Genomic DNA, 14,410 nt, shown 5'->3' with positions numbered 1-14,410 from the left:
CAGAGGCTCGAAACAGACTAACCTTTGGAGATAGGGTGGCAGTCAGAAGCCTTTTCCCAGAGTGGAAATATCAATGATAGAGGTTATGATTATGATGTTTTGTTTTTACACACAGAGAGTGATGGGTGCCTGGAACGCATTGCCGGGCATTTACTCTCTGTGAAATCAACTCAGTCCACACATCTCTTTTAAACGTCGCCCCTCTCTCCTCAAAGTTATGCCCTCGAGAACTTGATTTTTTTTCATCCTGGAGGAAAGGGTCCTGGCTGTCCACCCTACCTATGCCTTTTGTAATTGTGTATACTTTGGCGTTCCCGAGACAACAATCCAAGTCTGTGCCCCCCCCTTGGTGCTAGTACTCCCGAATCCTGGCAGTATTCTGCGGCACCCTCTTCAAAGTCATAGCCAGCACAACCTCTCCCTCTAGTTCAGGTGAAAGAGTTAATACCGCCAAATCTAACAGAATTGACAAAATACAACATGGAGTCGTTCTTCTTACTAATGGGAACGTGATAAAAAACGCATGGTCTAGTGGAACAAAAGAATGGCTCGGTGCCAAGTATGAATGACTTTGCAAATTATATGGAACACAATATGGAGGACACAATAATGTCTTTTTAATAAAGACATTAAGATGGAAACCTGCGTAATAACATGTGTTTCCTTCAGGGCCATAAAGAAGCCAAGATTGAAAAAAATAGCTGATGCTGTAAAGATAAGCAAAAACTTGTTATTGGATTTTTGAGGATGTAACTAGGAAAATGGACAAGGGAGAGCCAGTGGATGTAGTGTACCTGGACTTTCAGAAAGCATTTGATAATGTCCCAAATAGGAGATTAGTGGGCAAAACTGTAACATGACATCCCAACTAAACCGAGGCACCCGGAGAAAACCCACACGGTCACAGGGAGAACAGGCAAACTCCACACAGACAGCACAAGAGATCAGGATCGAACTCTGGTCTCTGGCACTGTGAGGCAGCAGATTTACTTGCTGTGCCTTCGCCGCTTTTTTAATTAATTTAAATTCCACATCGCAGGGTCACAGTAAATTTTCAATAAATATCAACAACCTGCTGAAGAATTGTTATTGTGAAGGTGTATAAAATCGTGAGAGAATCTCTTGCCCAGAGTAGGGGAATCGAGGACCAGAGGACATAGGTTTAAGGTGAAGGGGGAAAAGATTTAATAGGAATCTGAGGGGTAACTTTTTCATACAAAGGGTGGTGGGTGTATGGAACGAGCTGCCAGAGGAGGTAGTTGAGGCAGGGGCTATACTGAATATCCTGAATGACAAAGGCCAATGTAGCCACAGCCTTCTTGATCACCCTATCTACCTGTCTCGCCACCTACAAAAACTACGTACCAGCTCTCCTAGATCCTTCTGCTCTACAACACTCCCCATGAGAAGGTCCTGCCCCAGTGGGCCTCCCTGAAATGCAACACATCGCACATATCTCCATTAACTATTGCTCAGCCCTTCTGCCCAACTGATCACAATCCTGCTGTGGTCTTTCAAGAAAATCTCCAGGATAACATGGAACTACTGTGAATGGGAGATTGAAGGTCACTGTGGACACGTTGAGCCAATGGGCATGCTTCTGCGCTGTAAAGGGGCTGTCCCACTGCAGCGACCTAATCCACGAGTTAAGAAGAGTGGCTTCGACCCTCAAGCTTGAGGGCACTCGCCTGGAAAACCTCGAGCTGGATCGACCGACCGCACACACACGCGCACACACACACACACACACACTGCCCCCCCCCCCCCGCAAAGGTGGGGGCCAGGGAAAACAGGGGAGGGCTGTCTGAAATTCACACCCGCAATGAAGAGGAAGGTAATAAAAGTCGGCTGCACAGTGTACGGTAAGTCCTTTAGAGAGCACGGGGGGGGGGGGGGGGGGAGAGAAGGGGAGAGAAGGAAAGAGAAGGGGAGAGAGGGGGGGGAGAAATGGGGGGAGAAGGGGGCAGAAGGAGCGGAGACACTTTTAAGAAGTATAATAAAGTTTAGCGGGCATTTAACATACCGGTCGGTTTTCTTGGGTCCTGGACACTACAATGAGCCAATTAAAATGCCCGGTCAGCGAAGGAGATCGCCTACGGCTGCCCTCGACTGCCTGGAACTACATAACGACCCCACTCCACTGCACTATGAGTTAAAAAGAACCATGCCGACCAATTTTTACTTGCGGAAAATGTTTCAACATGTTGAAAATTTTTCCGTGACCTAGCTGAGGCCGCGAGTAGCGGGAACTTCCCTCGAGCATGAAGGAGAGTTCCAGCTACCTCACAAGACTTCCTAGGACCACGTGTCGACCGTGCTGCGAGTTTGAGTAGAGAGCAAACTCGTCTAAACTCGCAGATTTGGTCGCCGCAGTGGGATAGCGCCTTAACTCTAAACATAACTAAAGCGCTCGATGTTTAATGCAATGCTGTCAACAGACAACCATCATATTTTTCTCAATCTTAAACTTTACAATTACGTGACAGAATCTTTGACTAACCTGTTTTGAATTCCAGCCAGGTTATTTTGCACTTGAAAGAATATGGCTCCAACAATCAATCCAAGGGCCATTGAAATCATCACCTAATCAAATTGAGCAAAATAGATCATAATCAATTAAATGTTTTATGATAGTCTTAGATTTTCCATTCCTCATTTGTCAATACATTTTCTCTCTTGTTTCAGAGATTCCTTGGTAGGTTAACACCATTCCAAGGGCACAGTCTGCCTTCTGCTCCATTGTCTTCGTCATACAGCACAGAAAGAGGCCCTTCGGCCCAACCCGTCCATGCCAACTGAGATGCACCAGCTAAGCAAGTCTCATTTTCCCATGTTAGGCCCATAGCCCCCTAAACCTGTCCCGAAGAGTGAAGCTCAGCTCAAATTGGAGGAACAGCACCTCATATTTCACTTGGGCAGCTTGCACCCCAGCGGTATGAACATTGACTTCTCTAACTTCAAGTAGTCCTTGCTTTCCCCCTGACTCTATCCTCTCCCCATCCCAGTTCTCTCACCAGTCTTACTGTCTCCGACTACATTCTATCTATGTCACGCCCACTCCCCTCACATCAGTCTGAAGAAGGCTCTCGACCCAAAACGTCGCCCATTCCTCTCCAGAGATGCGGCCTGTCCCACTGAGTTACTCCAGCATTTTGTGTCTACCTGTCCTATCCATGTACAGTACCTGTCCAAATGTGTTTTAAAAGTTTGTTATTGCATCTGCCTTAACTACCTCCTCTGGTAGATCGTTCCATACACCCACCAACCTCTGTATGAATAAGTTGCCCTTCAGGTTCTTTCCCCTCTCACCTTAAACCAATGTCTATTTTTCTCTGTTTCTATGTTTCTAACGTCCTCTGGTTCTTGATTCATCCACGCTGGGTAAAATGTGCATTCACCTTATCTGTTCCTTTCATGAATTTACACACCTCTATAAGATCATCCCTGATCCTCCTGCACTCCAAGGAATAGAGTTCCTAGACTGCCCACCCTCTCCCTGTAGCTCAGGCCTCGAGACCTGGGTAGGATGATTGGTAAGCAGCACAACTAATGCTGATCGCACTCTGACGCTGCCACCTGACTGCTGAGTTCCTGCAGCACTTTGTCTTTTGATTCCAGTGTCTTCCTTCCACATAATGGGTGGCATAAGACAGCTGCAGAATTCCAATCACCCTCAACCATCATCCTGTAGTGGCACCTAGTGATGGGACTGGGAATTCAGAACCCTCGTCATTGGTCGGGTCTGACACGTGACCCGGGGGTTCGTTCGCGGGCTTTTGAAGAGTAAACAGTAGCTAGCGCTCCTCGCATCGACAGGAGCTGTAATCGCTAGTTCTAGACTTGGTGCGCAGTGGTTTTGAGTATTTATTTTGCTAATAGAGAATATTTAACTCAACCTTGCCTGGTCCCCCTACGTTGGTGACCCCGATGATCCGAACGTTTTTCGGGTCCGAACATGAATGCCGCCGAGAACCTCGATGCCAACCCCGCCCAGCAGAATACGGTTTCGCTTAAACTGCCTGTTTTCTGGGCACTGCAGACCCCATAATCAAACTATTACCTTCCGATAACCTGTAACCTGGTTACCATTACTTAAACTAGCAGAACCATCAAGGGATTCTGGAGTATTGGGTGCAGTTTTGGTCTCCAAATTTAAGGAAGGACATTCTTGCTATTGAGGGAGTGCAGCGTAGGTTCACAAGGTTAATTCTCGGGATGGCGGGACTGTCATATGTTGATAGAATGGAACGACTGGGCTTGTATACTTTGGAATTTAGAAGGATGAGAGATCTAATTGAAACATATAAGATTATTAAGGGTTTGAACACGCTAGAGGCAGGAAACATGTTCCTGATGTTGGGGGAGTCCAGAACCAGGGGGAACAGTTTAAGAATAAGGGGTAAGCCATTTAGAACGGAGATGAGGAAACACTTTTTCAGCCAGAGAGTTGTGAGTCTGGAATTCTCTGCCTCAGTGTGCGTTGGAGGCCGGTTCTCTGGATGATTTCTAGAGAGAGTTAGATAGGGCTCTTAAAGATAGCGCAGTCAGGGGATATGGGGAGAAGGTAGGAACGGGGTACTGATTGTGGATAATCAGCCATGATCACAGTGAATGGTGGTGCTGACTCGAATGGCCTACTCCATCACCTATTGTCTATTGTCAAAGGGCAATAAGTGCAGGACATTGTCTAACCCTTGTGAGGTGTTAGGGAGAGGTTGGGCGGGCTAGGACTTTATTCCTTGGAGCACAGGAACCCGAGGGACTATTTTATAGACATGTATAAATTACTGAATGCACAGAGTCTTTAACCCAGGCTTGGTGGGATCAAGAACTAGAGGGCATAGGTTTAAGGGAAAGGGGGGAAAATTTAATAGGAATATGTGGGGCAACTTTTTCACACAGTATGGAATGTATGGAACGAGCTGCCAGAGGAGGTGGTTGAGGCAGGGACTATTACAATGTTTAAACAACATTTAGACGGGTACAAGGACAGGAAAGGCTTCAAATTGTGGCTCCTGACCTTTCTCGTCCGCGGCCGAAAATTTATCAGACTTTCCGAGTTGTAGGTCAGGCAGCATCTCTGGAGAACATGGATAGGTGACGTTTTGGGTCGGGACTGTGCTTCAGACAGAAGCATAACCTGTCCATGTTCTCCAGAGATGCTGCCTGATTCGCTGAGTCACTCCAGTATTTTGTGCCTTTTTTCTTGTAAACCAGCATCTGCTCTTCCTTGTTTCAACTTTTGGACTCAGATTTTTTAGGCCGATATTTTAAGAAAGGATGATAGATGAATTGATAATTCTGCAGAAATTATTCAGATCTTGGAAACATTTTAGTTAGGTTTCTCCAGAGATGCTGCATGACCCGCTGAGTTACTCCAGCGCCAAGAAACTTTGTCCATGGGCTTAGAAAAACCTGGATGGATTCAGTTAAGTCACAGAGTCACAACATTTCAAATGCATTTGGACAGGTACATGGATAGGACAGGTTTGGAGGGATGTGGGCCAAACACGGGCAGGTGGGACTAGTGTAGATGGGGCATCTTGGTCGGGGTGGGCAAGTTGGGCTGAAGGGCCTGTTCCTGTGCTCGAGGGCCTGAGCTACAGGGAGAGGTTGGGTGTGGGCAAGTTGGGCCGAAGGGCTGTCTGACTGTTTGAGTCACTGGCAGAATATTGCGACAACATTGAATATTACCACCTGCCCATTGTGTGCTGAAACTTGTGCAACAGATGCAAGGCTGTGCATCAATCGTTTCATTAATTTTAAACCATTTGTCGGCACAGGGCCTGTACTTGTTGGAGTTTAGAAGAATGGGGGGGGGGGGGGGTCATCATTGAAACGCACAGAATAGTGAAACACAAAGGACACCGCTTTCAGGTCAGGCGATGCTCGAGCCTACAGTTCAGCCAGGGCTAACCTGAAGAGGGGCATCAAGAAGGCCAAGCACTGCCATAAGCTCAGGATTGAGGAGCACTTCAACAACAACTCCGACCCCCGACGCATGTGGCAAGGCATCCAGGCCATCACGGACTACAGACCCTCCAACACCACCCCCACATCCAGTGACGCCTCCTTCCTTGAGGAGCTTAACCACTTCTATGGCCGCTTCGACAGGGACAATCTAGAGACAGCCATCAAGGCTGTGCTACCTGCCGATCACCAACCCCTCACACTCACCCCCTACGACGTATTCGTGGCACTGAGTAGGACTAATGCACGTAAAGCTGCTGGCCCTGACGGCATCCCCGGGCGCGTGCTCAGGGCCTGTGCTGCGCAGCTGACAGACGTCTGGACTGACATCTTCAACCTGTCACTTGCCCAAGCAGTTGTCCCCACGTGCCTTAAATCCACCTCCATCGTGCCAGTGCCAAAACACTCCACTGCGGCAAGCCTCAACGACTTCCGCCCAGTTGCACTTACCCCCATCATCACCAAGTGCTTCGAGAGGCTGGTCCTGGCACACCTCAAAAGCTGCCTACCCCCCACACTGGATCCCTATCAGTTTGCCTACCGCAAGAACAGGAGTACGGAGGATGCCATCTCAACGGCACTTCACTCCGCCCTCTCCCACCTCGACAACAGAGACACTTACGTAAGAATGCTGTTCATCGATTACAGCTCAGCATTCAACACCATTATACCATCAAAACTGATCACCAAACTCGGTAACCTGGGCATCGACCCCTCCCTCTGCAACTGGATACTGGACTTTCTAACCAACAGACCCCAGTCTGTTAGGTTAGACAAGCACACCTCTTCAACCCTCACCCTGAACACCGGCGTTCCACAGGGCTGTGTGCTGAGCCCCCTCCTCTACTCCCTCTTCACCTATGACTGCACACCTGTACATGGTACTAACACCATCATCAAGTATGCAGATGATACAACGGTGATTGGCCTCATCAGCAACAACGATGAGTCGGCCTACAGGGAGGAGGTCCAGCACTTAGCAGCATGGTGCGCTGACAACAACCTGGCCCTTAACTCCAAGAAGACCAAGGAGCTCATTGTAGACTTCAGGAAGTCCAGGGGCGGCACGCACACCCCCATCCACATTAACGGGACGGAGGTGGAACGTGTTTCTAGCTTCAGGTTCCTGGGAGTCAACATCTCCGATGACCTCTCTTGGACCCACAATACCTCAACTCTGATCAAGAAGGCTCACCAGCGTCTCTTCTTCCTGAGGAGACTGAAGAAGGTCCATCTGTCTCCTCAGATCCTGGTGAACTTCTACCGCTGCACCATCGAGAGCATCCTTACCAACTGCATCACAGTATGGTATGGCAACTGCTCTGTCTCCGACCGGAAGGCATTGCAGAGGGTGGTGAAAATTGCCCAACGCATCACCGGTTCCTCGCTCCCCTCCATTGAGTCTGTCCAAAGCAAGCGTTATCTGCGGAGGGCGCTCAGCATCGCCAAGGACTGCTCTCACCCCAACCATGGACTGTTTACCCTCCTACCATCCGGGAGGCGCTACAGGTCTCTCCGTTGCCGAACCAGCAGGTCCAGGAACAGCTTCTTCCCGGCGGCTGTCACTCTACTCAACAACGTACCTCGGTGACTGCCAATCACCCCCCCACCCCCCGGACACTTATTATCACTTATTATTATTTATTTAAATCATTTGCTATGTCGCTCTTCCAGGGAGATGCTAAATGCATTTCGTTGTCTCTGTACTGTACACTGACAATGACAATTAAAATTGAATCTGAATCTGAATCTGAATCTGAACACTTGGATAGAGTGGATGTGGAGAGGATGTTTCCACTAGTGGTAGAGTCTAGGACCAGAGGCCATAGCCTTAGTATTAAAGGACGTTAAAGAATGTTTTAATTAGAGGGTGGTGAATCTGTGGAATTCTTTGCCACAGAGACTGTGGAGGCCAAGTCAGTGGATATTTTTAAGGCAGAAATAGATATATTTTTGATTAGTACGAGTGTCAGAGGTTATGGGGAGAAGGCAGGAGAATGGGGTTAGGAGGGAGAGATAGACCAGCCAAGTAGAGGAGTAGACTTGATGGGCCGAATGGCCTAATTCTACTCCTAACTCATGATTTTGCTAGAATTCCACATAATTTTTTAAGACGTTTTTTGGGACCTCGACACATTCCTTCCCGGCCTAATTCTGAGGAACGGCCGAAGTTGGGAAGCAGCAGTTTGGATGGATATGGGCCAAACGCGGGCATCTCTGTCAGTATGGACGAGCTGGGCCGAAGGTACCATCACAAGAAAAATATTTAGGAGTAACTCAGCGGGTCAGGCAGCATCTCTGGAGAACATGGACACAGAGTGCTGGAGTAACTCAGCGGGTCAGGCAGCATCTCTGGAGAACATGGACACAGAGTGCTGTAGTAACTCAGTGGGTCAACTCTGGAGAACTTCCTCCCTCCAACAATCATCACGCTGAATCATCAACCCACCCCCCCCTTGCCTGCTGACCGACGTCTCTCTCGTCCAATTGGCGCCCTCGATCATCTGTCCCACCCCCACTGTCTCGCAGAAAGCAGAGATTTTTTTTTAAATGTATTCACCGAGTTTCAAAATCCGGATTACAAAACGTGTGTCCCCGGCCCCCCCCCCCCCCCGCCCCCCCTCCCCGGGATTTCCGCCCATGACCGACCGGGTGATGAATGGTCTGTGTGGACACTTGTGAGCCGAAACGGCTGTTTCCATGCTGTAGCACAAAACTAAATGAAGACGTAGCATCCAAAACAGCTACATCTGCCTCGTACCACACTGATAATGACATAGAGTAATACATTGTGGAAGCTGGCTCTTCGGCCCAACTTGCCCACACAGGCCAACAATGTTCCATCTACACTAGAGCAGAGCTGCCAAGTTTTGTCAGAGCATTTCAGTATTCCAGTACCTGAAAACCAGTAATTTGCTGAGGAAATCAGTATTTTTACGCGGTGCCATTTTGCTGAAAAAAATGTATTTTATGTGCGGTAATACCCATGTAAGAGTACAAGAATGCATAACTTTGCTACCAATTGACATGTCTTCTACGCACCTTACTTGACAGTGCATTCATAGCCATCTCTTTGCATACGGCTGTTTGAACGGCTGCTTCCTGCTTTTAGCACCAGATGATGATGTCGAAGCCATTTTGGAAGCCTCCCTCTCCCTCCCTTGCTCTCTCTCCCTCCTTCCTCTCTTTCCCTCCCTCTCCCTCCTTCCTCTTTTTCCCTCCATCTCCCTCCCTCCCTCTTTCCCTCCCACCCTCCCTCCTCCTCCCTCTCTCCATTTTTTCTCTCTCCCTCTCTTATGCCATCCCTCCCTCTCTCCTCCCTCTCCTTCTCCTTCTCTCCTTCTCCCTCTCTCCCTCTCTCCTTCTCCCTCTCTCCCTCCCCGAACAGTGACACATAGCGCTGTGGCCATAGCGCTATGTGTGAAGCCCATAGTACTCCAGCAGGTAGTGCTATATTTAAAACCCATAGAGCTGTAGCCGACAGCTCTTCGTTTAAATTCCCACGCGCTAAACTGACAGTACTGTTTAAACCTGGAGCGGGACAGGCAGATCAAGGCTTACAAAACTAATCATCCAGATATTGAAATTTAAAATACTAATAGATTTAATGTGCTATCACTTTTAGAGGTAACCTTCAGGTGGTCCGCTCTGTTTTGACAAATGCAATCAACCTGGTGTGCACAATCAAATAAGATCAAATAGAACAAGTTGTCCTACAACTTTAGGCTGTGCACGCCATACGCAAGATGAAGCAGCAGGATGAAACATGAAGTCGGACTGATTTTTAAAAAAATCCATATTTAACAAAGGAAAATCGTACATCGTATTCTTATCGCATTTCCGTACAAAATACGGAAAATCTGTACTACTTGGTAGCTCTGCTAGAGTCATAGAGTGATACAGTGTGGAAACAGGCCCTTCAGCCCAACTTGCCCACACCGGCCAACAATGTCCCAGCTATACTAGTCCCACTTGCCTGCATTTGGTCCATATCCCTCCAAACCTGTCTTATCCATGTACCTGTCTAACTATTTCTTAAACGTTGGGATAATCACAACAAAATCTTGGTCAGCATGAACAAGGTGGGCCAAAGGGCCTGTTGTGCAGCTCTTTAACTCTATCATTTTGGCAGAATAAAAAGCCGGAAAGTCTTAAATGCTGTAATTCCGCATGGTAACAGGCCCGACCGCACAGCTCACCAATGCAGATCAACATGCCCCATCTCAGATAGTCCTGTTTGCGCCCCTCCTCTGGCAGCCAGTCCCATACACCAACCACGCTGTGTGTGAAAAAGTCACCCCTCAAATTCCTATTAAATAATTTCCCCGTCACTTTCAACCTATGTCCTCTGGTCCTTGATTCACCTACTCTGGGCGTGGGGGTGACACGGTGGCGCAGCGGTAGAGTTGCTGCCTTACAGCGCTTGTAGCGCCGGGGATCCGGGTTCCATCCCGACTACGGGTGTTGTCTGTACGGAGTTTGTACCTTCTCCCCGTGACCGCGTGGGTTTTCTCCGAGATCTTCGGTTTCCTCCCACACTCCAAAGACGTGCAGGTTTGCAGATTAATTGGCTTGGTGTAAGTGCAAATTGTCCCTCGTGTGTGTAGGATAATGTCACTATGCTGGTCGGCGTGAACTCGGTGGGCCGAAGAGCCTGCTGCCGCCCTGTACCTCTCAATGAAACTAAACTAAATCTACCCAGTCTATTCCTCTCATGATTTTATACATGATGCCAGACCATTTAGCAGCATGGACTTTCAACCTTACCTGAAAAACGGAGGCCTGAGGATTCCTGAGGAGGTTTTTGTATGATCTCCTGGTCACCCACTTCAATTGGTGGAAGAATGAAGTTGCGTAAGTGATCTTTCTAGAAACCAAATAAGCCTCTCCAAGATCTTCTTGAGAAATGTTCCTTAATGTGGACATCATCTCCCTGTAGTAGCGGGATTTGTGAAACTCCTCCTCCAGGTTCTCTGCTATGGGATTTTCCCTATTTGAATCGGTTTCACCCAGAACCATTACTTTGACGGGAGAAAAAAATTAAATAGTTTTTGTTGTTCAAAATCCAAACCTTCTTAAACACAACGTGCCGCAAGAAGCAAACATAGACATTTGAGTTGCATTATCCTGATCCATAAACAGAACTCTGGAGGACACAGAGTGCTGGAGTAACTCAGCGGGTCAGGCAGCATCTCTGAAGAACGTGGACACAGAGTGCTGGAGTAACTCAGCGGCTCAGGCAGCATCTCTGGAGAACATGGACACAGAGTGCTGGAGTAACTCAGCGGCTCAGGCAGCATCTCTGGAGAACATGGATAGTTCATAAGTTCTAGGAGCAGAGTTAGGCCATTCGGCCCATCAAGTCTACTGCGCCATTCAATCATGGCTGATCTATCTTTCCCTCTCAACCCGATTCTCGTGCCTTCTCCCCATAAACCCTGACATCCCTAGTAATCAAGAACGTGTCAATCTTCACCTTAAAAATATCTACTGACTCGGCCTCCACAGCCGTCTGTGGCAATGAATTCCACAAATTCACCACCCTCTGACGAAATAAATTCCTCCTCATATATCCTTTCGAAAGATACATCCTTTTATTCTGAGGCAGTGGCCTCTGGTCCTAGACTCTCTGCACCCTTGATCCTGGACTCTGTCACAAGTCATAATCTCCACATCCACTCTATCCAGGCCTTTCTTTATTTAGCAATGTTACAAAATTTTGAGATTTAAAAAATCAAAGCTGCAATTTATCCCATCAGATAAAGCATAAAAATAAGTTTAATTTGACACCTAATTCACTTTCATATCTTCAGTATTAAAAAGGTTATGGCCATTTTCATACTCAGAAATTAGCAACTTGTTCCCTATTGCTTTTCCATTGACTTAACTCAAAAGCTGTGATCAAGGACAGTCAAAAGCCCATAACTTTCTTAAAAATTAAGAGAACTGAATGAAAATTTCAGTTATTATAGATTGACGCATTCTGAAACAAATATGAAACAATCTTACTTGGATCACCTGAAATTAAAGCATATAATTAGTTAATTACCTAATTGTAGCTAATTACAAAATTCAATTATTAGATCTAAACATCTATCAATTTCTAAAGAAAATGTTAACATTTTTAAATAGCCTGTGTCCAAATAACATTCACACAAGAATTCACAATATAACATGATTTTTAAATCTCATTGTCATGAATTTATAGGCCAAATGGAAGGAATGTGTTTAATTCCCGTAAATTAATGGTCATTTTAATCATCTTGCGAGTGGGATTTTGTGTAACGCGATCGTTTGGAACGTTGCGGTTGCGGTGAATTTAAATCCCATATCGGCAGGAAAAATACTGCCGGTTCGTATGGGTCCTAAATCACCTTTTTGCAACGTAAAATTTTGATTAAAGGGATCCTAAGAAGCACGTTTATATGTAAAATAAACGGCTTTCCTTTACCTGTCCCGTACGTGAAATCCGTCCCCGTTGTCGGTGTTGACGGTTTTTGAAGTTGATTTTTAAATTACTCCTGCTCTTAAAATATCCAGTGCAGTTTAAAAAAAACTAAATAAAACCGATGTCGGAGTGATTATTCTTCAGCAGCTAAACAGCCTGACAAAAATCGATTTCAACAGGCTGGGAAAAAAACGCATTTTAAACCCGCCCCCCTCTCAAAGACGCCAAAGTCGCGCACATGGGCAGTGACAGAACTGCAGCGCCGCTGAAGGTAAGTTTTGTAACATACCTACTTTATTTGATAAGTTTCAATGAGGTGTCCCCTCATCCTTCGAAAACTCCAGCGAGTACAGACAGGTGGCGTCTCGGGTTGGGAGCCGACATCAGAATGGAAGTTAAACTGATCTGATTTGCATCTACATGATTCTTATCCCTCCATTCCCAGCGCTTCCATGTGCCTGTCTAAAAGCCTCTTCAACACCACTCTGGTATCTGCCTCCACCACCAGCCCTGGCCATGCATTCCAGGCACCAATCACTCACTGTATAAAAAACTCGCCCATTAAACATTAGCCCCTCTCACCTTAGAGCCATGTCCTCTAGTGTTAGGCATTTCCATCCTGGGAAGAAGCTTCTGACTGTCTACCCTATCTGTGCCTTCCATAAAAGGGCTGTCCCACTGTGGCGACCTAATCTGCGAGTTTAGAGAGCAACATGGTCGACACGTGGTCCTAGGAGGCCCTATGAGGTCACTGGAACTCTCCTTCGTGCTCAAGGGAAGTTCCCGCCTCAGCTAGGTCGCGGAAAATGTTTCAGCATGTTGAAATATTTTCCGCGAGTATAAATTTGTCAGCATGGTTCTTTTAACTCGTGGAGTTAACAGTGGAGTGGGGTCGCTATGTAGTTACAAGCAGTCGAGGGCAGCCGTAGGCAATCTCCTTCGCTGACCGGTCATTTTAATTGGCTCATTGTAGTTTTCATGACCAGGAAAACCGACCGATAGGTTAAATGCCCGCAAAACTTTATTATAAGTCGTCTGGCTTCTTAAAAGTGTCTTCACTGTTTCTCCCCCCCCCCTTCTCCTCCCCTCTGCGCTCTCTAAAGGACTTACCGTACACTGTGCCGCCGTCTTTTACCTTCCTGTCATCGTAGGTGTGAATTTCAGACAGCGCTCCCCCGCTTTCCCTGGCCCCCGCCTTTGCGGTGTGTGTGTGTGTGTGTGTGTGTGTGTGTGTGTGTGTGTGTGTGTGTGTGCGTGCGTGCGCGTGCGTGCGTGTGCGTGCGTGCGCGTGCGTGTGTGTGTGTGCGTGTGCGTGTGCGTGTGCGTGCGTGTGCGTGTGCGTTGCGCGCGCGTGTGCGTGTGCGCGCGTGTGCGTGTGCGTTGCGCGCGCGTGTGCGTGTGTGTGTGCGCGCGCGCGGTCGGTCGATGCAGCTCGTGGTTTCATCGGTGACGGTCGATCCAGCTCGAGGTTTTCCAGGCGAGTGCCCTCGAGCTTGAAGGTCGAAGACACTCTTCTGAACTGGCGGATTAGGTCGCCGCAGTGGGACAGCCCCTTAACTGTATATACCTCTGTCAAGAATCCCCTCAACCAGCAACATTCCAGAGAAAACAACCCAAGTTTGAAGGAGAGTCTCGACCTGAAACATCACCTATCCACTTTCTCCATGGATGTTGCATGACTTGCTAAGTTACTCCAACACTTGGTGCTCTTCCAAGTTTATCAGACCTCTCCCTGTAGCTGAAACCTTCTCTAATCCAGGCATCACTCTGGTAAACCTCCTCTGCACCTTCTCCATAGCCCCCACATCCTTCCTGTAATGAGGCGACCAGAACTGCATGCAATACTCCACATTTGAGTTTGGAGTATCGACAACTCAGTAACCCGGTACCCGGACGTGGCGCCGACGGACGAGAAGCCGAAGCAAAGAAGTGGAAGCCAAATAATTGAATAGAAACAAAGCTGAAACGCCAACTAACCGAAAGGGCGGGACG

At 47.6% G+C, this 14,410-nt stretch overlaps 1 protein-coding gene across 2 annotated transcripts in view; it reads right to left on the bottom strand.

The window, feature by feature from the left end:
- The window catches only part of abcg2 (ATP binding cassette subfamily G member 2 (Junior blood group)), an 81,825-nt gene that overhangs the window by 21,292 nt on the left and 46,123 nt on the right, over positions 1–14,410 (bottom strand). For both annotated transcript variants that reach the window (XM_033020251.1, XM_033020262.1), the window contains 2 exons: positions 10,738–10,991; positions 2,501–2,583 (listed from right to left, as the gene is read on the bottom strand). In XM_033020251.1, the coding sequence (XP_032876142.1) occupies positions 2,501–2,583; positions 10,738–10,991 (337 nt within the window). The remainder of the gene's footprint in view (positions 1–2,500; positions 2,584–10,737; positions 10,992–14,410) is intronic.

Source organism: Amblyraja radiata, chromosome 1 (assembly GCF_010909765.2).
Source record: "Amblyraja radiata isolate CabotCenter1 chromosome 1, sAmbRad1.1.pri, whole genome shotgun sequence".
Lineage (NCBI taxonomy): Eukaryota > Metazoa > Chordata > Chondrichthyes > Rajiformes > Rajidae > Amblyraja > Amblyraja radiata.
This window is presented reverse-complemented; position numbering and strand designations above follow the sequence as displayed.